Source organism: Cimex lectularius, unplaced genomic scaffold (genome assembly GCF_000648675.2).
Source record: "Cimex lectularius strain Harlan isolate CLEC.00 unplaced genomic scaffold, Clec_2.1 scaffold302, whole genome shotgun sequence".
NCBI lineage: Eukaryota > Metazoa > Arthropoda > Insecta > Hemiptera > Cimicidae > Cimex > Cimex lectularius.
The window spans coordinates 359,829-385,628 of record NW_019392926.1 but is presented as its reverse complement, the minus strand read 5'-3'; the positions used below and the strand labels follow the sequence as shown (position 1 = coordinate 385,628).

At 33.5% G+C, this 25,800-nt stretch overlaps 1 protein-coding gene across 4 annotated transcripts in view; it reads left to right on the top strand.

Annotated features, from left to right (window-relative positions):
* LOC106669846 (octopamine receptor beta-3R-like) overlaps nt 1-25,800 on the top strand; it is a 330,435-nt gene that overhangs the window by 25,427 nt on the left and 279,208 nt on the right. For all 4 annotated transcript variants that reach the window (XR_002910761.1, XM_024229341.1, XM_024229340.1 and 1 more), the window contains exon 2: nt 20,141-20,379. Coding sequence is in view for 3 of the 4 variants with exons in the window: in XM_024229341.1 (XP_024085109.1) it covers nt 20,141-20,379 (239 nt within the window). In the remaining variant the exon portion in view is untranslated. The remainder of the gene's footprint in view (nt 1-20,140; nt 20,380-25,800) is intronic.

Sequence of the window (25,800 nt, the reverse complement as noted above, 5' to 3'; positions counted from 1 at the left end):
CATGCCAGAAGATATTGTCAGCACGAACGGAAGTGTGTTAAATGTGCTGGTAATCACTTCAGTCAAGATTGCAGGAAGGAACCTACTTCGGCCGTTACATGTGCACTGTTCAATGGACAGCGTCCGGCCAACTATAAAGCATTCGTGCATAAAGCGCTTCAGCAAGAACCTCGCATCCACCTCATCAGCAATCATCCGTTTTCACACATTTTAGACCCATCAGCAGACCATCTCACTTCAGTAACAACGTATCTTCACCACTCAGTCATCAGTCTTCTCTCCTGTCCCCACTACTTCCACACCAGTCACACAAAACAATATCACTCTTGCTCCCTCAGGAGATATCACAAACCTACTGGGATCATTTTTAAATGATTTTAAATCACTAATCACGCCCTTAATATCCTTATTAACCACAGTTGTAAACAGTTCCTTTCCCAAACTCTCTAGTTAAATTGCCCTCATTCTACTTTCTCTTACCCTGCTCCTTTGGTACGCCAACTGACTACCAACCCGACGACATGAACAAAATACTGTCATGTGAAAAACGAAATGATGTAGCTTTGATAACAGAAACTTACATTATTGAGAGATCGCTATTTTACATCCCAGGCTAAAAACTTACACCACCTACACCCCCGATGGGACAGCCCATGGAAGGACAGCAATTCTCGTTCGCAACTCCCTATCTCACTTCCCAATACCCTACAACGTAACTCGCTCCCTCCCAGCAATCGCGATTTCACTATTATCGGAGGCATACTCTGTATCAGCTACTGTCCTCCTAACCAAACAAAAAACGAAAGCCAATTTTTATATTTTATTAATAGCCTTGGTCCCAGATTCATCGGTAGTGGTGACTTTTACGCGAAGCGCCCAAGATCGTGTATTGTCGCGAATCCGAGAGGTCGAAACTTTTACAATTTCTCCTTCCTGCCTCTCCTACCTCCTGTAGAACACGACCTAACCTGCTTGATTTTTTATTTGCTCCAACATAAGATCCGTCTTTACCGATACTTATACCTTAGACGATCTTTCTTCAGACCATAGCTCAGTCATTCTATCTCTTGATATTCATCCAAAAAAAACAACCACCTGGACCTACTATAATAAACGGACCAGTTAACTGGGCAATTATCGATGTTCTGTCGAAGACAAATTGAAATTAAATGTACTTTTAACGATCACAGCAACTGGACGGCGGTGTAGAAAAACGTCATACAACAAAGCATCTGGCAGCCGTCATACATGGCACCCAACGGACCAACTTCACCTTATAATCTACCACTATATTTAAGACAACTTATAACTCTAAAGCGACGAGCAAAAATCGGTTGGCAATGCTCCCGTTACCCCTTAGACAGAAAAATTATTCTTCGAGTTCCATTGATATTTTATCTTTCATCTCCTTTCTGGGCTATTACGGCCGGATTAGCGCAATGCTACTAAAAATACTACTCGCTCCGGTAACGTTCAAGTCTATTATCCTAAAGAGACGGAACGTAGAAGGGTTGATCTGAAAGGGAGTCTAACGAGGTTATTCCGTCCTCTCTTGTATATTCATAAAGCCATGATATTTTATCAGACTGTCCTACCGGGACGTGTAATAATTCAATTTAAATTTCGTGAAACGTGACACAGTTGTGTCAAAGAGAGTAAGGGATAAAAGGGACGGTCATTAATTAAACCATAATGGCTACGATGTGATTCTATTTTTATTTTCATGAACTTGTTTACCTTAAACTTTAATATTGATGTCGATTTATGTCGTTGTAAGCTTTTGCAGCGATTGAGGGAGAATGATGCCCATGATGCAATTCAAGTTGATCGGTAAAAGGATAACCCACTTTGAAAAAGTCTTTTCAAATTTGTAGTAGCAAAAAAGAATGGCACGTCTAATAGGACAACATTAATCATTCAAAATATTAAATTCATAATTTATATGAAAATGGACAATCAATACAAACTAGGCTAAAAGGGGGCGTCGGTGGCCGCAACAGTTTACCCACGGAAAAAAAACTAGGCTGAATTCCATACAATATTAAATCATAAATGTGTTGATAGAACATGAAAAAAATAAAATAAAAGCATAAAATATGATCTTACGCGACACTATCTTTATCAAGTTAACCGAGTGATAAGTGTCTATCTACTGTATAACGATTCAACATCATCCGTGCAAAAATAGAAAAAGAGATAGACATACATTCACAAACATACATTCATCTATATTCATATAACTACGCATTTTATAAAAATATTTATCGTAAATTCACCAAGAAATTAAATAAAACATTTAAACAAATAAATAAAATATGTATATGTATGCATTATATTACTATTATTATTATAAATCATGATTTTATTTTTTATAGATATTCAGTCCTACTATATTCCTTAATAGCAACTAATAAATTTGCCTCTGTTTGTGTCAAGGGCTTTCGTTTTTGATATGTTGTTTCTAATTTAATTTTTGTCTATTGTCATGCCTACATATTTAACTGTATTCTGAGAAAAAACTACTTTACCACTGATGATAATTAGTCTGTCTACTAATTTTCTAATTGAATGCCTATGAATCTATGATGATTTTATTTTTTNCCCACGTGAAAAAAACTAGGCTAAATTCCATACTCATGCAATATTAAATCATAAATGTGTTGATAGAACATGAAAAAAAGAAAGTAAAATCCTAAAATATGATCTTACGCGACACTATCTTTATCAAGTTAACCGAGAGATAAGTGTTTATTTATTTTATAACTATTCAACATCATCCGTGCAAAAATAGAAAATGATATAGACATACATTCACAAACATACATTCACCTATATTCATATAACTACGAAGTTTATAAAAATATTTATCGTACATTCACCAAGAAATTAAATAAAACATTTAAACAAATAAATAAAATATGGATTTGTATGCATTATATTACTAATAAATGTAAAATACCCAAAGTTGTATAACATTCATCCCTATAGATTTTCATATGTGATTATAAATCATGATTTTATTTTTTATAGATATTCAGTCCTAATACATTGCTTCATAGCAACTAATAAATTTGCCTCTGTTTGTGGCAAGGGCTTTCGTTTTTGACATGTTGTTTCTAATTTAATTTTTGTCTATTGTCGTGCCTACATATTTAACTGTACTCTGAGAAAAAACTACTTTACCACTGATGATGATGATTAGTCTGTCTACTAATTTTCTGATTGAATGCCTATGAATGTATGATGATTTTATTTTTTATAGATATTCAGTCCTACTATATTCCTTAATAGCAACTAATAAATTTCTCGGTATTTGAAGTCAAGGGCTTTCCTTTTTGATATGTTGTTTCTAATTTAATTTTTGTCTATTGTCATGCCTACATAGTTAACTTAATTCTGAGATGAAACTACTTTACCACTGAAGATGATTAGTCTGTCTACTAATTTTCTAGTTCTAAGTCTATGAAATTTACATGTACGGTAGTTTTTTGTCGTTTATTTGACATTTCAAGTTCCTGTCCAGTTATGGATGCTGTTGACAGCTAATTGCAGTCGGTTCAGGAATGCGTAGACACATTTTGACTGAGATGGCATCTGTGGTGCAGTTAATATTTTCAATATTACCAATCAACATCAGTAGCAGGGCATTGGTATACAGCAAATAAAGCACGAGGCCTAGGATGCTACCTTGTGGTACGCCAGCCTCGATTTCAAACAAATCAGAGTATTTATCTTGTCGTTTAATTTGGAATAGTCTTTCCGGAAAGTAGGAAGCCAAAAATTCAACATATCCTTTTGGAAATATTTTTTTCAACTTATGAATTAAACTTTCGTGCCAACGTTAGACAACGCTTGCACTATATCTAAGAATAAAGCTGACATATTAACATATATTTTTATATAACATATATTTTTATCTTCTTGAGCTTTGTTTATACTATCAGTGATTCTGCGTATCTGATCTTTGGTTGAGTACTTGGCTCTGAATCTTTACTGATAGCTATTTTTTACTTAATTAGGTGCATTAACGATTAAAGGGGATACGTTTAGACTTGATTCTGTTTTATTTTAATTTTTGGTTTAGATTGTAATCAAATTCTCATAACTTTTTTCTGACCAACAGACAGCAAACATGAGAGCATAAAGGAGAATAGTTTTTATTAAATTTTTTCAGGTTGTTAAAAAATTCCTTATTCTTTGAACAGAGAAGGAAGACTGTAGTAACATATTTCTAAGGAATGGGAAAAATACGGAAACAGTTTATTTCTATGAATTTAAATGTTGTTTGCCCGTGGGCTGGCTTGTTTCAATTAGTGATGAACAAAGGCTTTTATCTTCTGTGACAGGAACTTTGCGGAAATTGGTATCTCACCGGTAGCAGCTGTGTAAGTAATTAATCCATTAATTACTATTTAGTAATTACGAGTAAAACACTTCTCAACCTTATAAATTTGTTTACCAGTTGTTTCCCCCTCTTGGATACCGAGGTGTCTACAGCAATTCCCACCAGTTTCATTAGGCGTAATGGCTTTCGTTTCGTCGTGTTATATTGGGGCAAATCTGTGACGGTATAAAGTTTAATTAACTGGAAACAAATTAGCCAGGTCGAAATGTTTCATAAATTTGACTGTTTGCTATTGGTTTTTTTTTTTTTTTTTTTAAATTCTGGCATTCTTAAACATGCTTCTTTGTTTTAACTGAAATTGTTATTAACACATTTTACGCGAAACCTGGTGTTGTTTTTAGTTGAGCTAATGAAAAAGAAACACCAACGATAACAGTAACGAGTATAATGGAAATTAGCTTTAACGCGAGAAGTAATATAATTTCAGCGTGGGCGGTGGTTTTAATTAGCATTCATAAAATTTTTTAAAACGTGTTTTCATAACGTAGATCAGCCGGTTGAAAATTTATTGACAACTGAAACAAGCCAATCAATTTAGTAACCATTATTACAAATAATTAATTTTTATGTAAGGTATAGGTGGAGATAAAGAAGCTAGTGCCACGAGCGGGATTCGAACCCACGATCTTCGGCTAAATACGCCGCTGCTCTACCACTTGAGCTGTCGTGACGATGGTAGAGCAGCGGCGTATTTATCCGAAGGTCGTGGGTTCGAATCCCGATCGTGGCACTAGCTTTTTTATCTCAACCAATGCCATACATAAAAATTAATCAATTGAAACAAGTTGGTCAATCGGACCACGAAATATAATGGATATTATAACAAAGTTTAATTTTCTTTCTATAAAAGGTACGAGATAATTTTTCTTGAGGGTTGTACTTTTTTTTTGATAAGTTTAACTTACATGACAGAAAATATTTAAATTATTTTAATGACATAATTAGAAGAAAACTTACATGACAGAAAATATTTAATTTATTTTAACAACATAATTAGAATTCATCATATACTTGAAGGCATGTTAAGTTTGGTTAAAACTTGAGAAATATTAACTAATAATAAATTATGTTCTGTATATTTTTTGTTAATTATTCAACAAACTACTTCTAGATAATATAATTGTTATGGCAATGTCATCTTAATTTGACCACCTCACCGGTCTAAACATTTACAATTTGTTATTCAAGTAAAATGTCATTTTTATTTATTGTCAGATGAATATTTTTGTCCTGAATTGCAACGGAATGATCATCACAGGTTTTTTCTTAGACAAAAATCAGTTTTTCCCTGTGCGAAAGAAAACATTCCATTGAAAATTCTTGAAAGTTTAGAGCTTGTCATGAGCGAAGGATTGTTAATAGAAGTTTTTGTCCAAACATGGGATAAGTGTTGTTTAATGTTAAAAATTTAATACAAGAAGACACAAATATATCTTTATTTAGCCTGGCATTATTTCTTCTTTCTTATCAAAGTTTAAACGGTGGGATGAATTCTGGAAGAAACTTTGGCACATCAAATTGTTTGGCAGTCGCTTTGTTTACCAGGGTTTCCCTCGCCGCCCACTTTTGTTTACCCCTTTGAAAACATACTTGCAATGTTATCTTGGCGGAGGTTTTATCCCTTTGTACCGGTATAAATAAGCCGTTCTTATTAAAAATTCCTTATTACAAGACACGTGATGATAAGAGGAGTGGGTGTTTGAATTGTTTTCGGATTCGGCAATTAATTCACAATTGAATAGGGCGTCGTCGGCGATGAATAAATGGATGAGGAGGATCACAATATCGCGACAAGGGGTTCGATTGTTAATACAAAAGGATATTGGCGTATTTATTGATAACAAACAACCTACTACTTTCTATTAAATTTTCAGATAATATGCTGGAATACGATATATTCATATTATATAAAAAATTTTTGCAATATAAATATTTTTAAGTCTCGCAGATCTTACTTGTTCGTTTTAAAACTCATCCTGACTCATTAAAGCATGACTAAATAAAATTTAGTGATAATAAGTTACTAAAACGTTGTTTCCTGAATTATGCGCAGGTTATCATCATATCAACACGATAATAAGTTTTAGAGAATTTCCATTTTTCCGTCCAGCTAGCTACCTATTGTCAGCGTTTAAGTCTTTACAGTAAGACAAATTAAGCGCTTGAATTGTTGACCTTTTAAATAAAATCATATTAACCCTGATGCTCTGTGAGGACACTCTCATGCTCATTCAGACGAACTATGCTTCAAATTGCAATAAACTATTCTTTTTATGTAAGGTTTTTGGCCGAAATGAAAAAGCTACTGCCACGAGCGGGATTCGAAACCGAAAAATGTAAATATAATGGACTTAATAAGTAAAACGAAGTATAACTTTACTACCACCTCCCCGCTAATATAATATAATAATTATTAGATTCATACCCACGACCTTCGGCTGCTCTACCACTTGAGCTATCGTGACTTCGATCCACTCGGCACTAACTACCCATCTCAACCCCACCTGAAATATGGCAAAAAGGAGGGAAAATTGAAAAGGTGAGGTTGAGATGGGAATTTAGTGCCCCAGTGGACCGATAGCTCTAGTGGTAGAGCAGGGGCGTATCTAGCCGAAGGTCGTGGGTTCGAATCCCGCTTGTGACACTGACTTCTTTATCTCAACTAAAAACTTTAATTAATTGAAAGATATTAATTGGTCAAGCGGACCACGAAAACTAGTGAATTTAATAATAACTAGAGTTGATCTTCCTTTTCATTCACGTTACTGATAAGAAACCAATAATCTTTATTCTTGTTAACTAACCTTTTTTTTTTTTTGGTAAACAGCTATAGCTATAGTCGGCACTACTCTGCATTTTGCCATTTGCAGTGTTTTTTCTTTCACATATATTACACCAGGTCGATGGATTTCAGTCCCTTTAATAGGCGTTTTACCATTTTCGTACTGGGTCGGTCGTGGGTTCGAATCCCGCTAATAATGAATTTTCAAAATGTACGACTACACTCTAATATGTTATTTAAACTATTTACAGACTCCATTGTAAGTAACGCTCTTGCTGGCCTTAAAAATCGTAACAAACAACATGCTATCAGGCCCAAAGACTGTTTTTATGAGGGTGGCATGCCTAATAAGCTACCTGTAGAGAGCCAACTTCTGGCATTACTCAACCGAGTGTGACACTGTAACCGACCTTTCTCTACAAGTGGTACACCTGGACGGAACTTACAACTTGCGCTACTATTGAACCATTTCACACGTGTCCAAAAGTCTTTCAATACATCGGTTGTAGGTTGAGATGGAGAGTTGGTATCCGAGAGGATTGAAGTCACGATAGCTCAGTGGTATTTAGCCGAAGGTCGTGGGTTCGAATCCCGTTCGTGACACTGACTTTTTTCTCAACCAAGACCTTTCATAGAAAGAATAATTAATTGAAAGAAGTAATTGTGCAATTGCCCACTAAAACATAAATGTATATTTAATGTTAATCCATATATGTATTTAGTACTTTCAATTGACCGTAATAATTATTTTAATTAATTATATTTTTCACCTCAACCAAGACATCAATATAAAAAGTATAATTAATTAAAACATATATCTAATCTAAGGCAAGACTACAGGTACAATATTTCATTTAAATTCCTCCCTAATAAATACATTCATAGAAAATGGAACCTTTCAAACAGTATGTACTGTTAAAAAAGAATTAGCCAACTTCTCCTTTCATGGCCATCTCCTTCGTTCCCAATTACTTTAAAAACATAGCAGTGACTAAACTAGTTTGGTGGTTCAGTAAGGTTCTATATATTCTGGCACTGGTCTACCCACACAAACTCAAACTCTTACGCTTTTAAATATATTCATTCAATAAGAGATAACCACGGGGAAACTGGCCATCAAAGGCGATCATCTGCTTCAGATAATCAATTTTCTCGCTGCCACCACTGTCGTATTTTCGACGTTCATTCTGATTCGTGGTTACGCCAAGCTTTCCTGTGTACGACGATAATTGTACACACTGTACTGCACTGAGGGCATATCCTCTTGCTCTTTTTTAAAAAAGAGATGGCAATATTTCAGCTTGGTGTGGCCTATCCTCAATCGAGTCATCACTGTTCTCTTTTGTCTGTCAACCTTCTTCATGACCGCTCGGTTTGACCATTCATTTTATTTACCTTAATTTGTCGACCATTACAGTCCAGTTGTTCTCTCTCTCTCTCTCTCTCTCTCTCTCTCTCTCTCTCTCTCTCTCTCTCTCTGTCTCTCTGTCTCTCTCTCTGTCTCTGTCTCTTTATCTCTCTCTCTCTCTCTGTCTCTCTCTCTCTCTCTGTCTCTCTGTCTCTCTGTCTCTCTCTCTGTCTCAGTCTCTTTATCTCTCTCTCTCTCTCTCTCTCTCTCTCTCTCTCTCTCTCTCTCTTGTTAAAAACAAATTTTTTACATAAATTTTTAGGAAAACCAGAACACTGAATCTTTGCTTATCGTTTGGCAGCTCGGCTTTCTCGTTGATTTCTACGCCGATGTAGCAAGGAATCCGAGCAATAATGATTTTTTTCTCTCACACATTTTGTTTGTAATTCCAGAATTACTGGTCTATGGAGACAATATTACCTGTGAAGATAACATTTGTTGTTTCTTCCAAACGAATCAGTTCCAAACTACTTATATTTCTCACGTTTTCGAACGAGAAACACTACAAATGTCAAATTTGGTGTTCACAAATTATCTTCAAGTTTAGTTACAGTTAGTGATTAAATACAATTATTATCAAATTTTTCGTTAAATTGTCAAAAGTTTGTGTCATCCGGGACTCGTCTAAATGAAACTTTCATCAAATCAGGCATACCTGAAAAGTCAGGAGAGTTGAAACTGATAAAACCAAGTAAAACTTTACAATACTGCATTGTTTTATTTTTGATTAGAAAGTTTTCTACTGAGTAAATAGCGCAATTAATTTTTTTAATTACAATTATTACTTTCCCTCGCTGGTTTGGTCGGGAGTGCAGACCAAAAGAACCGTAATGGTCGAATTACCGATTCGCCTTCCTACATCCAGATGAAGCCATTTCCCACTGTAATAAATGTGTTGAAATTTAAACATAAATTATTCAGCGCATCTTTATTTTTTTTTTAATCTGAGTCTTTATATATGTTCGTCGTTTTATACAAATTATGTAATGGTGTTTGAACTTAATTTTTAAGACAAGACCAAAAATATGTTTTACGAGTCAAATGTAGCAAGAAGTATTTTTCACTTGACTTTTTTAAGCTTTTCATCTTTATTTGCTGTATTGTTTTCGATTACTTTCGGACAGACACTTGAAGAAGGACAAGTGGAGCAGGCCAAAGCCCGATTAAAATCGTTCCCACAGAGCTGAGGGATCATCCCTCCTCAAGCCGGCTTCTAGCTGACGTTTTAACAGGAAAATAAAAAATCCTCGTATTATCTAAAAACGCTATTTAACGAGCATAAACAAAAGGTTGAAGCATAATTCTTCGGCCGACGGGTTGAGAATGTTCATTGCGCCTCGTCGCAAGCAAGCCGGACTCAGCTTTGTTCGGCTCAGGCCGGATAATTTGATCAGTTCCGACCTCCAAGTAATTCGGTGTCGTAGCAAAGTTGACATGGTAACAAAGTTGTCTTGAGTAGAAAGCAAATTGATAGGTCGTGGTTGAAAAGCTAAAGCAGCGCCTCAATTAATTAATTCAGTTAACTCAAGTATATTCAGAGATTCACAAGCGACCCTACACTCCCTCATTAAAAGGCAAATATGAAATCAAGTTTTACCAACTTCTTGCAATAACATATTTCTTTTACCACCATGGAAAAAAACGTTTTATACGAATAAATAAAAATACGATAAAAAGAGATGAGGCAAAAGTGTAAAAAATATATTTTTTAACACTTTTTGAAAAATTATTAAAAACAAAAGAAAAGCAATACGAGATTTTTTTGCGTTCCCATGCTATTGTATGAGCAATTACATATGTATTATCAGTGCTATTACGTACTTACTACATAACTTAATTTAATAGTTGTTAAGTTTTATTGTAATACGCATCGAAAGGTTTATTCTTACTATACTTTTTTGCCAATAGCATTCACAGGAGAATAAAAACACCTCTAAAGTTAAAGGTTAACGCAGCCAAACGAGAATCCCTCCTTAAACTGGTTATTTTGTGTGGAAATGTTATTTTGAGATAGTGACCTAAAACGATAAATTGTTTAATACATTAACAATATTTTTGTTCTTCACGTAACTCCCCAACAATAAATACTGCGTTCTCTCCTTTTTAAAAAGATAGTTCCTACTCACACTTGTTTTGAAACGATACGGATTTCGAGCATTTAGCTCTTCGTCAGGTTGAAGAGTTCAACAACCACGTCTCTCGAGATGAATTGCAAAAGTGAACCCGCCAATACCCAACGCGACGTACCAATGAGAATCTGGTTTTTAATGCCGCCACATTGAGTTCATTTTTGCAATTCATGCCGAGAGACGTGGTTGTAAAACTCCTTCAAGATCGAAATCCGGATCGTTGCAAAACAACTTACTGTGAGTAGGTAAACTATCTTTTTAAAAAGGATTGAACACCGCACTCACTCCACCATTCTTCATTTCTATCAACGTTCTCTTTCCCCCATTTGGAGTCGTTAAGGATTACCTCCTTTAGGCTTAAAAATGTATCTATTGTGTCCAACCTGTACTACTGGGATTTCTCGAAACATTTTTTTCTTCAATCAAGAAGAATTTTTTTGTAGGAGCATGGTAGTAGAACTATAGCACAGGGCTGTCCTTCCTAGGTACCATATTTTTTACCTAGCTATTTATTACAGGGCAATTGTGTAGGATTTGTTCTGTTTTCTCTCTCTTTCTTTCTCTGCGACAGGAGGTCTGGCCATCTTAGCTTTTTGTCTTCACATACCAACGTTCCGATCTTTATTGAAATCATCTTCAGGGCTGAGATTTAGAAACCTTGTTTAAATTTTACAAATGCATGTTGCAAATGAAAAAAGAATGAAGTTATACAATTCTAGAAAATTTTAGATTCAATCAAAGTATTCGTACTTACTCAAAATGTTTGTTTCCCGTGAAGACGTGTCATTTTTGTGTGTGGTATTGAGAGAGTCAGTGAGATATTGCTGTTTTATATATATTAACGTTGGATTTTGAAGGGTGGGTAAAGAAGTCTGGATAAAAAGACATTTTTATATGAGGACCCGGCTTCTTTGAGGCGAAAGGAGCCGACAATGGGAAAATGTGGGTAATGCTTCGGCCAGATTATCCTTTCAGGATTATATAGACGAATCAATCAGCAGCAATGTTTATAAATCCTAGGCCCTGAAGATGATCTCAATAAAGATCGAAACGTTGGCATGATAAAGAAAATGTTTTTTTCTAAAACCTACTTCACACTGGAACGCATGATCTCCAAATAATCATACAGTAAAATAATGATTGAACCCATAATTTGTTAAAACTAAAACGAACATCTTAAATAACTGAAAATATTTGTAAATAAATCATTAAAACCACAACAAACTATGCGTTAAATTAATAACTGCATTAAAGTATAATATCAGAAACTATGTAACTAAAAATTTAAATGAACAATAGTTTTTCTAAAAACAAAAGAAAAGGAAGATCATGCGATTTCTTTACATTCCCATGTTATTGTATGTGCAATCACATACCTACTATCCATGCTATTACATACCTACTACTTACATGCAATTCATTTTATTGTATTCATTGAGTACCATAGGTCTTAATTCTTGTTTAAAAAAATTATTTAAGTTACTGATTTGTTTCTGGCATGAGAAAGTAAGTAAGAGCCATAGCTTATTTTCTAAGGATACTTCATTTGAAAGATGCTGACATAGGTAATTGTCTCTTACCCTATTTACTGAACGGATCAGAAAGATTTGCAACAAATTTCGTTTTAATATAAATTACACTTGATTCATACAATGTTGCTATTTATTGAATAAGCATTTCCATAGATAAAAAATCTCATGTCTTCTCTGGAAAATCTTAATTGCCTGATTAGGGATCATTTAAATCAAGAAAATCAAAATCCATTATTCTGAAAAACCATCTAATTGACAAAAACCATCTCTCAAGGCCTTAGGCGTTATTTGTTTTTGAAGTGCTCGTATTAAAATCGTAGCTTCTTTTGATCAATCTTCTGTGGCAGTGACAAACCTTATTCCACCATTAAACGATCTGTTCTATAGTTCTAATAGATTAAATTTAAATTCCATCCTGATGAATGGTTGGGAGAAATTACAGGCAGTTGTTTAAAAAAAATTCAATTCAACTTAGGAGATCTTCTCGAGATGTACGATAACCCCGATTTCTGAGGAGAACAAAGTTGAAGCTGCAACAACAGATTCACAAAGCTTTATTTTGCACTTCATTTAGTCAGACCCACCCTTAACGAGAATCTCCTTACCTTTTCCAAGCGCTTCATTTTTGAAAGGGTTATATGCTTTATTAAAATTCCCATTAATGTCTTTACAGTTCCTGCTACAAAATAGAACTTGGAACATGTGTCAACGCTTAACTTTTAGCTAGCATGGTTGCTGCCCAACTTCCTAAACGTCCCTTAATATTATTGATAAATTTTTTTGACGTTTGAATACTAACTCTACTTTAGTCCAATTAACCTTTTGTTCCCGTTGATAGTAGAGACTACAACGTTTGATTTCATTCAAGTTTTAAAAGGTATCAAAAAATTACACCCATGAAACAGCTTAATTGACATTTGCTCACGACTTTGGCATGTTTTATTCGTGACTGACACAAAATCGCTTTGCATGAGAGGTGAATTATCAATGCTATTATCTTTCATAATGCAGTATATTCTATTTATTCTCTGGTAAATATCGAGAGAAAAAAAAGTGGGTGCTATATAATAATAGAAAGGGAATTGTAGTACGTAAAAGAAAGGTTCGATTCTGGGTATCCCATTCGTCCAGATAAATGTAGCTATCAAGAGGGCACCGGTTTGTTTCAGTGAATAGAAATTGAGCCTTTCTCCCTAAAAAATTATTTCACTTCAGCTGAGCCATCCCACCTCACTCGTCATTTTCGCTTTATATGCCGTCTTCAAATTTCCATATGACATGGGCAAACACAAATTATTCAAAGGCATTTACTGGTGAAGTAAGAACACCATACCCGTATTTATTCGGATGAGAAAAAATAGACTTACGTAAATAACAGTAACAGAAAAGGCGCTGAAACGTTGTTAACAATTGAATATAGTGAACCTAAAATTTATAATCTTTTAATTATTTCACTAATTGAAGTCTATTCAATGGGTCGTTCTAGCCTGAGGTGTACTTTTATGATTTTTGTGCAAATCCTTAGATTTTAATTCCAAACGGTTGAGAATCCTTCACTATGAAAAGAATTTATCTATATGTACTAATTATGGTAAAATAGTTTATGAGATTCTAAACGAGTATTTTTTAAATTTGAGAATATTCTTTAAAAACTTTTAGTTAGCTGATTAGGCTTATATCATGTTAAATTAGTATTATAAAAAATTAAGGTTTTTAGTTGAGATAAAAAAGTCAATGGCACGAGCGGGATTCGAACCCACGATCTTCGGCTAGATACGCCGCTGCTCTGCCCCTTGAGCTATCGTGACCTCGATCCACTCGGACACTAACTTCCCATCTCAACCCCACCTTTTGAATTTTCCCTCCTTTTTGCCAGGTGGGGTTGAGATGGGAAGTTAGTGTCCGAGTGGGTCGAGGTCACGATAGATCAAGTGGTAGAGCAACATTACCGATGTAATTATTGTATGTATGTATTACATCGGTCTTACATCCCAATATCTGGACAAGAGAGTAAAGCAACATATCTATGATTGCAAAAAACCCAAGCAAAATCCTACAGCACTCGCTACCCACCATTTTGAACACCAACACAATTTCGACTTCAAAAATCCAAAAATATTACATACAGAACAAAACAAACATAAACGTAATTTCTTAGAAATGGTTATATCAACAGAGATAAACACAGCATCAATTACAGAAAAGATACATGTAAACTCAGTCGCAGCTACGCCAATATCATTAATCAAATTCCATATAGATAACATACATATATCATTACATTACATTTGACACATCAAATATTTTTCATAGTCTAATTGTCCAACAATTTAGCTTTCCTTTTCCTGTTTATCCCTTTCTATATAATCCTGGAAAGCTAATCTGGCCGATCCATTACCAACACATTGTTTCCCTTCGGCGGCTCTTCTCACCTCAACGAAGCCGACGCCTTATACAAAAATGACTTTTTTCTATACCGACTTCCTTCCCCACCGCTTCAAAATCCAACGTTTATAAACATAAAAAAGCAAAATCTCACTGGCACTCTCAACATGACACGCAAGAATGGCACAATTACACAGAAGACAAACACTTTGAGTGAGTAGAAATACTTTGATTGAATATAAAAAATATATTTTGCATTGAATAAATTCACTTTTTCACATCCTAAATATATTTGTTAAATGTAAACAATGTTTGTAAATCCCAGGCCTTGAAGATGATCTCAATAAAGACCGAAACGTTGGCACGGTAAAGAAAATGTTTTTCTGAAACCTACATCACACCAGACCCCATCTCAGAATTCTGAGTAATTATCGATTAACGGTCACTAATCACCACACATTTAAAATAAGTAATCATACTTGTTTCGGTTTTGGTGGTTCAATTTGTATGTTACACAAACATTATTTATTTTCCAATTTTTCTCTACATGTTCATATAATATGAGAATTGTATATGATTTTTAGAATTGTTTTGGCACAAAATGTAACTAAAAGTTTTCTTATAGAATTTTCCATCTTTTTTCGGCCTCAATCTTTATAGATAACGGCCCGCACTTTATGTTATGCAATTACATACAGCTTGTATAACCAAATTCTCGTCAAGACCCGTCGTTGACCGCTGTCAGTGCACGCTGTTCGAATGTTAATGGAGGCCAGAATAGGAAAACTTCAGGAGTGGGCTTAATGACTGCAAAGTTGAATTTAATGGATGGGAGTTGCCCCGAGTCGTAGCTTCCGGTTAAAAAAAGAGTAAGGGGGGGAAGTTATCGATCAGATTATTAACGGCTTTATCCCAAGGGTGCAAGCATAGCTACTGTCAATCAATTGTCGACCCTCCTTGTTTTTTAGAAACCTAATTTCCGCCGGGACTTGAGGTCAAGAAGTTATAACCGACAGATTCATTGGTTATTCCCTTGTAAGTGTTGCCTTATCTGAAGAACATTAACCTTTTCTTTTCAACCCTTTTCTTAGGTATTCTTATTTTATTTTATCAAGTCATACGTTTTGTACGGATTGATAGAAATTTTTGTATTTTCAAACGATATAATTAATTATAACTAATAGTTAATTAATTATTGTACATACTAGTAGATTTACAGTTAAATAAGACTAAAATGGGATAATGTTTTTCTTGTGAAATTGAAATATGTTACAGAGCATTTATTAGGACGTATAGTTGTTAATTGAGGCTTTTGATTTTATGACAAAAACTCTTGGAAATAAAAATAAAGTCATAGGGATGGATCTCTCTTCTGGATGGTTCTGTAGATTATGCAGTTTTACTAAAAAAATTTAAAATACTTTTAAATATTAGTGTCAAAAGGAGCAGGTTATAATTTGGTTAATTAATATTTTTATATAGGTCTCCAAAAACGAAAATAAGCCAATACCCAATTATAATATTTCTGGTATTGCATGGGATATTTATTGTTTTGGGGCCTGTACTATTATTAATTGTTATTAACGATTTTTTATAACTAAATTTTTTCTGGTAATTTTTTTGGATTCGCTGATGGTAGAGCTATAGTTTTTTGTGCCAAGAATTATGATGTTATACTAAAAAATATTAATGACGAAATGATAGTAGTTAAAAATTGTTAGATAGTACTTTCTTGCTTTTAAACATATTTAAAACTAAAATAATTCATTTTAGCCTTTTAAATCAAAATGACTAAAAAGAAAATACAGTATTACATTCTTGTGAAAATACATTTAATTGTAATTGGCTGATTATACCCTTTCCCTATCAAGTAAATATGTGGGAATAATTTTTGATAATAAACATAAATTTAGGTTTCATATTCCTGCTTTGGCAAGAAAGTTAAAAAATTATTGTAGAAATTTAAAATTTTAAGAATTATTCTTCAGCCAGATTTAATGAGACTCGTTTATTTTGTGTAAGCACACGCCTTGATAATATGTAGTAACTAGTTTGGGGAAGTACCATAAAATCTACAATTTCTCTAATAATTATTGCTCAAAATGCTATAACAAACTTGTAAGACTCCTACACAAAATACTAATATAGAAGATACGACACAAAGCAACTTTATATTGGTTTTACAGTATTTAAAGTCAAACTATTTTTTTATGTATTCATGTCTTCGCATTTATTCCCATAAACATTTCCGTATTATAGACTTCAAGTACAAGAACAAAATTTACTCCTTAAAAAAATTATTCTACCTCAAGTAATATAGCATTAAGATTCATTCGTCATAAAAAATTGATATAATTTCTTTTTCTTATGATGAATTTAAATTGAATCTTTTTAATATATATATAATGGAAGAAGAGAAATTTTAATGAAAAACGTATTAATTAAATAAATATTTCAAACGTTACATAAAATGACAATAGTCAAATTGTATATGTACTGCTACCAATAATTTATTTGAATTTGTTTCTATCTGTTTTTGTTTATCTTAGGGAAAGCATAAAACTAATGGTGAGCTCTTGCTATCAAGCACAAATTAAACTTACTGAAAGCAGGTATTAATTATACATTCCATTACATTATTTTGCCGTCCACTATAATTTAATTTTTATTCTCAAAATAATGTATTTAAAGTACAGCAAATAAATTCACTTTTTTATTGGGGTTTGTCATTGTTGTTCACCGTTGTGTTCAGAAGGTTGACTATTTTGATCAGTAATTATCAGCAATAACAATAAATTACTCATTTTTCGTTAGAGAGATGATTCGGATCATTGTTTTCCCATGTCATGTAGTGTCCCTTCCGTACGTTCTAAATTGCGTCGCAAATGGCCCATATAGCAACTTGTCAGTAAGGTTAATTTATTTTTATCTGTGTGATGTTTAGTGACCGTTAGGCAATGATTATCCAGGGATCGTGAGATGAGGTCTGGTGTGACGTAGGTTTTAGAAAAACATTTTCTTTATCGTACCAACGTTTTGACCTTTGTAATGTGATGTAAAAAAATGAATTTATACAATACTAGAAAATTTTAGATTAAAAAAATATGAATTTATACAAAGCTAGAAAATTATAGATTAAAAAAATGAATTTATACAATGCTAGAAAATTTTAGATTAAAAAAATATGATTTTATACAATGCTAGAAAATTTTAGCTTAAAGAAAGAATTTATACAACAAACAAAATGAATTTATACAATGCTAGAAAATTTTAGATTAAAAAATATGATTTTATACAATGGTAGAAAATTTTACATTAAAAAAGAATTTATACAATGATAGAAAATTTTAGATTCAATCAAAGTATTTGTACTCACTCAAAGAGTTTATTTTCCGTGTAGATGTGCCATTCTCGTCTACCGTGTTGAGTGAGATATTGATGTTTTGTGTTTATATACGTTGTATTTTGAAGGGTTGAATTTTATTTTTATCCCTGTAAAAAGATACACAATTTCATCGAAAATAATAATAGAATGTAATATTGCACAAACTAAATGATATGAGAACAAGCCTAGAGAATTCTATATACTTTTTAAATTTTTCTGTGCCCATTTCTGAATGTATAAACTTTTTGAAAAATTTAAAAAGGAGTTTTCTTCTTTTAAAAAAACGTAGTTTAATATACATTATTGAAAACCTAAATTACTTTTAAATTAATTTAATTCGTAAAATTCCCAACGAGTCATCGTTTATTTTCTAAACACAATGTCTAAAAACAGTACTTTTCCCGAAATGAAATTACAGGAGTAAATATTATTTCATAACAGCTTCGAGGCAAATTTCAGGGTTAATTTTCACTCGATTTGCAAGTGAAGTAATTAACTTATAACCGTTAATTTGCCACCAGTGGTTTCATAATTCAATTAGATTTCTAGTGAAACGTAGCGGCCCATAGACGGTCAATATTATTGTACAATATAGACTGCACAATAATTTGACGGTTGCCCCTTAACTTTCAATAATATTGTACAAAATTTTGTTTGCGCAATGAACTTGAATAGTTTGAAGGCGATATTGAAATTTGTGCAATATTTTGATCTTGATACTTCACAAACTGACTGATATTGCGCAATAATGTCAACAGACGGTGCAATATTTTCCAGGTTGTACAATATATTTTCAACTTTTCGTCAATCGTGCAATTTATTGCACAAACTTTCAATATCTACGCACGATAAATTAAATTGCACAACCCAAAATATTGTGCAATAATATTGATCGTCTATGGGCCGCTTAAAATAATAAACAGGTTGACGGTGTCAACAATGTCGCAAAATTGTTCTCAATATTTTACGATTGTTATTTGGAAAATGCCAGTTGTTTTATTTGCGGGTTTTTGATACTTATTTTATAGATCTTGGAATAAATAGGCTTCATATTAAATACATTTTGTAAAAAATTATAATTTGTTTAAACTTTTCTTCGGTTAAAGGAGAATAAATTCAATCATATGAGGATAAATAATTAATAAATAAAATCGTAAAATAGGGGGCTCTTGTGGTCTCTTCCCAGCACATCGCCTTGTTTCTTCAAATGAAATATAAAAAGTATAACCACCAGTGATGACAGTCTTAGGGTTCTCAAACCATTAGTTGAGGAATACAAGCATGCCATTATTTTTATTATTTATTTTTTATCTTGTCTCACTATGGTTTTGAACTTTAGGTTGAAAGAATGTGCGTTTAGCACCATATAAGTAAAGGAATTTCAACCATCATATTAACCCATAATAATTCATGGTTCATCATAATAACTCTATGATCTTTGTGCCAAAGAAGTCGCATTGTCCGGTAATCTTAGACAATAAAAAACAAATGTGCTTGTGTAGGGTGTCGATTTAGGTTTGGAGAAGAGGAAAACCCAACGGTGTATCAGCAATGTTGTACCAGATAGGCCACGATTACGATTTTACGAATTCCCGGCAAATTGGAATTGCCGGTTGAGTGCGTGAAGTGATAGACTCAACTCTGCACATTTGTGTATATATGTACATGTATGAGTAGATTTGAGCTTATATAAATCAGTAATTCAGTTGATCACTTGCTATCATTTAACCAAACCGCCTTTTTCCTTTTCGACCCGTTCTGCGTAGACCAGGACCGACGTCTTTCATAACCTGCCACAGTTTGACAGAGTTATTTCTATTTAAACGAGCACAACGATTTCTCCAATCTCCTTTCACTGTATTTCAAATTAATAGTTTTATCTCCGCACGGCGTACAGGTTGGGTAACGTCATGGGTCGGCTTCTTTGGCCACCCTGTGTCCTTCTTTGTTCCCGTCTATTCGTACATGTCCGGGAACTCATGCCAGCACGATCAACTGAGTCAGTCCCATTTAACTGTTCTTTTCAATCGTTAAATCGATTATATATAAATGCTGATTTGTTTTACATGGTTTACACTTAACAAATTAGATAATAATATAAGCCTTTTTTGCAGGATATATAAAGAAGCGGTGAGGCAGCGGAAAGCCTTATCACGTACTTCCAGCAATATAATTTTAAATAGTATACACCAGCATAGAAGAGGACATCCTCACTACACTCCCAGGCTGCTGCCGCCTGCCGCAGACGGCGATTTGTCGCCAGCGACGCTGTCCTCGGATCCAGACAGCAGGAATTCCTCGGCCGCCAGCAACACGCCACTTCCAGTGAAAAAGTCGCAAATCAACAGCAACGGTGAGTTCATTTTACTCGTTTTCGTCGGGTCGATGGGTTTAATTTTAATTCAGGCCACGTAAGCCCCGGTTTGATGAGTACTATCTCAGATCGGCATTGCCCTCGAGCAATAGTTCACCTGCTATCTGGATGTAGGCTTGATAATATTATCTTCTAAGCTATTTTTGAACAAGATTGCTTGCACGTTTTAAGTTCAGGTCTTACAGATTAGGACATAAATAAAATTTGAAACGAAATGTAAGTGATTAGTGTAGGTTGTCTGTGCTTTCTTTATATTGTTAAAATTAAAAAATATATAAATCAACACCATCTTTTTATTTATATTTTTTCATTTATGACATCCAAATTATTCTATAGAAAAATAATTATATTATTTCTTATCGTAACTGACCGACACAGATCGCCTGAATAGAGCTATATATTCACGCAGATTTAAATTTCACCCTACGCTTTCTTTAAATATGCTCCTCCCTGAAGAGGAATGAAACGTAACCAGAATAGAATGTTCCTACCAAGTGATTAATTCAATTAATTAATCTTTTATGTAAGGTATTGGTTGAGATAAAAACGTCAGTGTCACGAGCGGGATTCGAACCCACGACCTTCGGCTAAATACACATTCGATCCACTCGGACACTAACTTACCATCTTATCCCATCCTTTCGAATTTTCCTCCCTTTTTGCCATCTTGCAAATGTAGTGCAACCACTTTGCAAGTTCCGTCTTTGAAATAAATGATTATTTGGAGATCTATTGTGACGTAAAAAAGGTTTTATAAAAACATTTTCTTTATCATGCCAACGTTTCGATCTTTATTGAAATCAACGGCAGGGCTCAAAGTGTTTGTTTTCCGTGTAGATGTGTTGAGAGTGCCCCCATAAATAACAATTAAAATAAGTCGAAACCATGGTAAGCCATTAAAATTATCTTGAATTAAACTTTCAATCTTAACATGCTAATAATTGAGAGTATTGCATTTTATTTCATGTTCTGTTAATTGATCTTGTGATTTGTAAACAGCTTCGTTTCCATGATGTATATAAACATATACAATAATTATGCTTTTTAAAATGAATCTACCGAAATGGTTTAATTGACTTAAAAAGCTATAAACACAAATATAGAATTCTCCACAAAGAGGCTCTTTCGTGATGATAATCTGTAAAGGTTTATCTTTCAATTTAACGTAATTATCACAATCGTTATTTTATTATTTCAGTTGACCTTAACCTCTAATTGATCTGCCAATTTGATAGTCATTTTTATAAATCGATTAGTTGCTCATCATTTACGTTATTCAATCGAATCGAACTAAGCACAGTTTTTAACCGTTTTAGCCTCCGTACGGATTAAGAAATAATACAATTTTTTTAGCTATCAATCAGTGAGAGGTTTTTCCAGTGTGCTTAATAGTAGCATTTGTAGAAATATTGAAATTTTCAATAGAATCAAAACGACACACAAGAATGACACATCTACATGGAAACACATCTATGAGCCCTGAAGATGATCTCAATAAAGATTGAAACGTAGGCACGATAAAGAAAATGTTTTTCTAAAACCTACGTCACACCAGAACGCACTTCACGATCTCCAAATTATCATTGACTAACGGTCACTAAACACCACAAACTTTGAAATAAGGTGAGTTAAGATAAAAATCAATTTTAATAAGAACCTAAAGAATAGAGTAACAGTAACAATATTTTACATTTAATCAAGGGTTTTAGTTGAGATAAAAAAGTTAATGGCACGAGCGGGATTCGAACCCACGATCTTCTGCTAGATACGCCGCTGCTCTACCACTTGAGCTATCGTGACCTCGATCCACTCGGACACCAACTTCCCATCTCAACCACACCTTTTGAATTTTCCCTCCTTGAGATGGGAAGTTGGTGTCCGAGTGGATCGAGGTCACGATAGCTCAAGTGGTAGAGCAGCGGCGTATCTAGCCGAAGATCCGTGTGTTCGAATCCCGCTCGTGCCATTGACTTTTTTATCTCAACTAAAAACCTTAATTAATTGTAAGATATTACTTGGTCAAGCGGACCATGAAACTAACTAATTTAATAAGTAACAATATTATTATTCTTTTTTTGTTTAGAATGGATTATATAAAGTTGACTAGATTAAAATAAACACTAGGTCGCTAGATCTTCCAATTATCACATGTGAAAAGTTTTTCCAACATCCCCTATACCGTTTCTGCCCGAGATGTTAATATGTTGCAGAAATATATAGCGGCTCGATCTTTTTGACACTTCACAGTTCAAGCGAGCGGAAAAAAGGAAATGGCGTGTTCCGAATGGGAAAATTCCAAGTCCCTGGCTAATCGGATGAACGGTAGAAGTAATTTGAGACGACACATAGGTTGGGTGAAAATGGGGGCGGATGTAAGACGTCGACTTTGCCACCTTCCCTTTTAAATTTTATTTCAATCCGTTTCATCCTAAATGATTCATATTCGCACATTTCACTCTATTTCAACAAAATATGTTATAAATAAAATGTTACCTTTATTTTAATATGTACTGGGACTTTCTCATCGATTCCTCATCTTAATCATTTTCCGGTTAATTAGTCTAAGTTTCTTTCCGTTTTTAACTGTTTTAAACAAAATTATAAATGTTTATTTATTAAATCAGAAAGATCGAGAAAATGATCAGGGTAGTCAAATAAATTGTTAATACTAAGCAGATTAGTATAGTGTTCTTTTTAACTTTTTTTGTATTATTTTTCCAATAAGGACATCGATGCGTAAACATATGGCTAGTTGTTTTTTCCAAAATAGTATCACTTTAATAGCCAACTTCCAAGTACCATTAAATTTGTCTTACAAACATTCTAGTCTACTATAGGTTTTAAAATATTTATGGTTAGAACGATTGGTGTAATAGTGAATAAAAATAATGAAAAATTAATATATTTTGGTATGTGACGTTAACAAGAAATACGAACTATACCATTAAAAGCAGGTACTTTAGTTCAGCACAGTTTGCTATGTTTTTATACAAAGTACAATCCATTTAAGCTCGTTTTGCCGAACAGGTAAAGTTCTAAAGATAGAGCAAGTAGAAAATGTCATACCCCATTATGGCATATGTGTGTTGTTTGGTGACGGTTGGTCAATGATTTTTCGGAGATCGTGAGATGCGGTCTGGTGTGACGTTGGTTTAGAAAAACATTTTCTTTATCGTGTCAACGTTTCGATCATTATTGAGATCATCTTCAGGGCCTGGGATTTATAAACATTATTTAAATTTTACAAATACATGTAGGATGTGGAAAAAGTGAATTTGTACAATTCTAGAAATTTTAGTTTAAAAAATAAATAAATAAAATGAATTTATACAATGCTAGAAAATTTTAGATTAAAAAAACGAATATACACGATGCTGGAAAATTTTATATTTTTTAGATTAAAAAATGAATTTATAAAATGATAGAAAATTTTAGATTAAAAAATTAATTTATACAATGCTAGAAAATTTTACATTCAATAAAAGTATTTGTACTCACTAAAAGTGTTTGTTTTACGTACAGACAAGAATGACTCATCTACACGGATAACAAACACTTTGAGTGAGTACAAATACTTTGATTGATTGTAAAACTTTGTAGCATTGTATAAATTCTTTTTTTTAATCTCAATTTCAAATTTCCTAGCATTGTATAAATTTATTTTTTTGATCTAAAATTTTCGAGCAATGTATAAATTCATTTTATTTTTTTTAATCTAAAATTTTTGGCATTGTTTAACTTCATTTTTTTTACATCCTACATGTATTTGTAAAATTTAAATAATGTTTATACATCCAAGGCCCTGATGATGATCTCACTAAAGATCGAAACGTTGGCACGATAAAGAAATTATTTTTTAAACCTAAGTCACACCAGACGGCATCTCACGGCCACCGAATAATTATGGCATATGTTTAAACATTTCTTCTAAATTTCTGTACAATTAAATAACGGGGAAGTTTAGGGGGCCGACAAACAACTGAGATCTTCACAGGCATTCTGCGCGTTCGTAATTTTTTCCTGGTCTTTCACGTGTATTTTTCAACCTCCAGTTATTTGAGTATCTCAATGAGTTATTGACTCTCTGCTTTTGTACGAAAACTTAGTCTATATCGAAAAATGTTAGCCTCTCCTGTGTATCTTTGTTTGTCAATCGCAGAATAGACTAGACATAAAAAACATACATATACATCACCACTCTATACAACTGGTTATTCAGATATCGTGAGATGCGGTCGGGTGTTCTCTACACACTCTATACAACTTGAGAAGTCTGATCAATTCACTCTCCCAGAGTGGTCGATATTCCTCGGAGTCGGATCGAGCTCACTCATTTTAATTTTACTCCCCAGAAATCACACACTCAAAACAGTCAACTCTGGCAGAATTGAACAACCCTTCCCTTTACGCTAATAAACTGCATTCATTCCAATTAATTAACACAATTCCCTATACAAACAGAAGTCTGGTCACATTCTCTACCCGAGAATACCGATATTCCTCCAGTCGACGTCTAACCCGCTCCATTCTCGCTAATAAATTAATTTTACTCTCCGGACATCACACACTCATTCATAATAAGGTTAAACAACCACTTCCTTTCACGCTAATAATTTAAATTCATTATATTAAGTTAACAGCACAGGCACAAAACAAACACAACACAACCCTGTACCCCTGAGAATATAAAAATATTGCCTATAAACATCAAGCCTTCTACAATTGAAAATCTACTCAAACTTTATTTTATTCTTACAAAACGGGTTTAAATTTCGAAAACAAATTAATTACACTTTTTTTGAAAGTCACCAGTATTGCGTTTTAAAGGTTCTGTTAAAAGGATTTACATTAAATGATACTGATAAAGTTAATTAACTTCCCAACATTTGGGGGTCAAAGTTTTTTAATTATTCAACTGTTAATCTTTTAATAAACAAAGTTGTTTACTGTTAAACTTGATTCGGTCTCAATTCCTCCAGTTCAAAAGCCTACCTCCGCACTCATATAATTTAAAACCGGAGTAATACGATCTTTTAATGGACCAACGCAAATTATATTAATGTGATATTAAATTTTTTTAATCTACGTGTATTATTCAGTGTTTTTAATTTTATCAAAACATATTGCTAACGTTAGGCACTATTAATATAAACAATTTTACAGCCGGTTTTACACTTATGTAAATAGTGTTTTAAATGGGACGGATTTATAGCAAGTGACAAACTTGAAGAGATGTTTAATAAGTCATGATAATGGTGAAGTTTTTAACAATTTATTTTATAATTGTAAAGTAGAATCACTGTGTAGGAAGGGTTATACAGTGGACTAGTAGTATGTCAACAGTGTTAAAAATAGTCACGGAAGGCAGTTTATTTTGGCAAGGGAGCGAATGATTAGTGT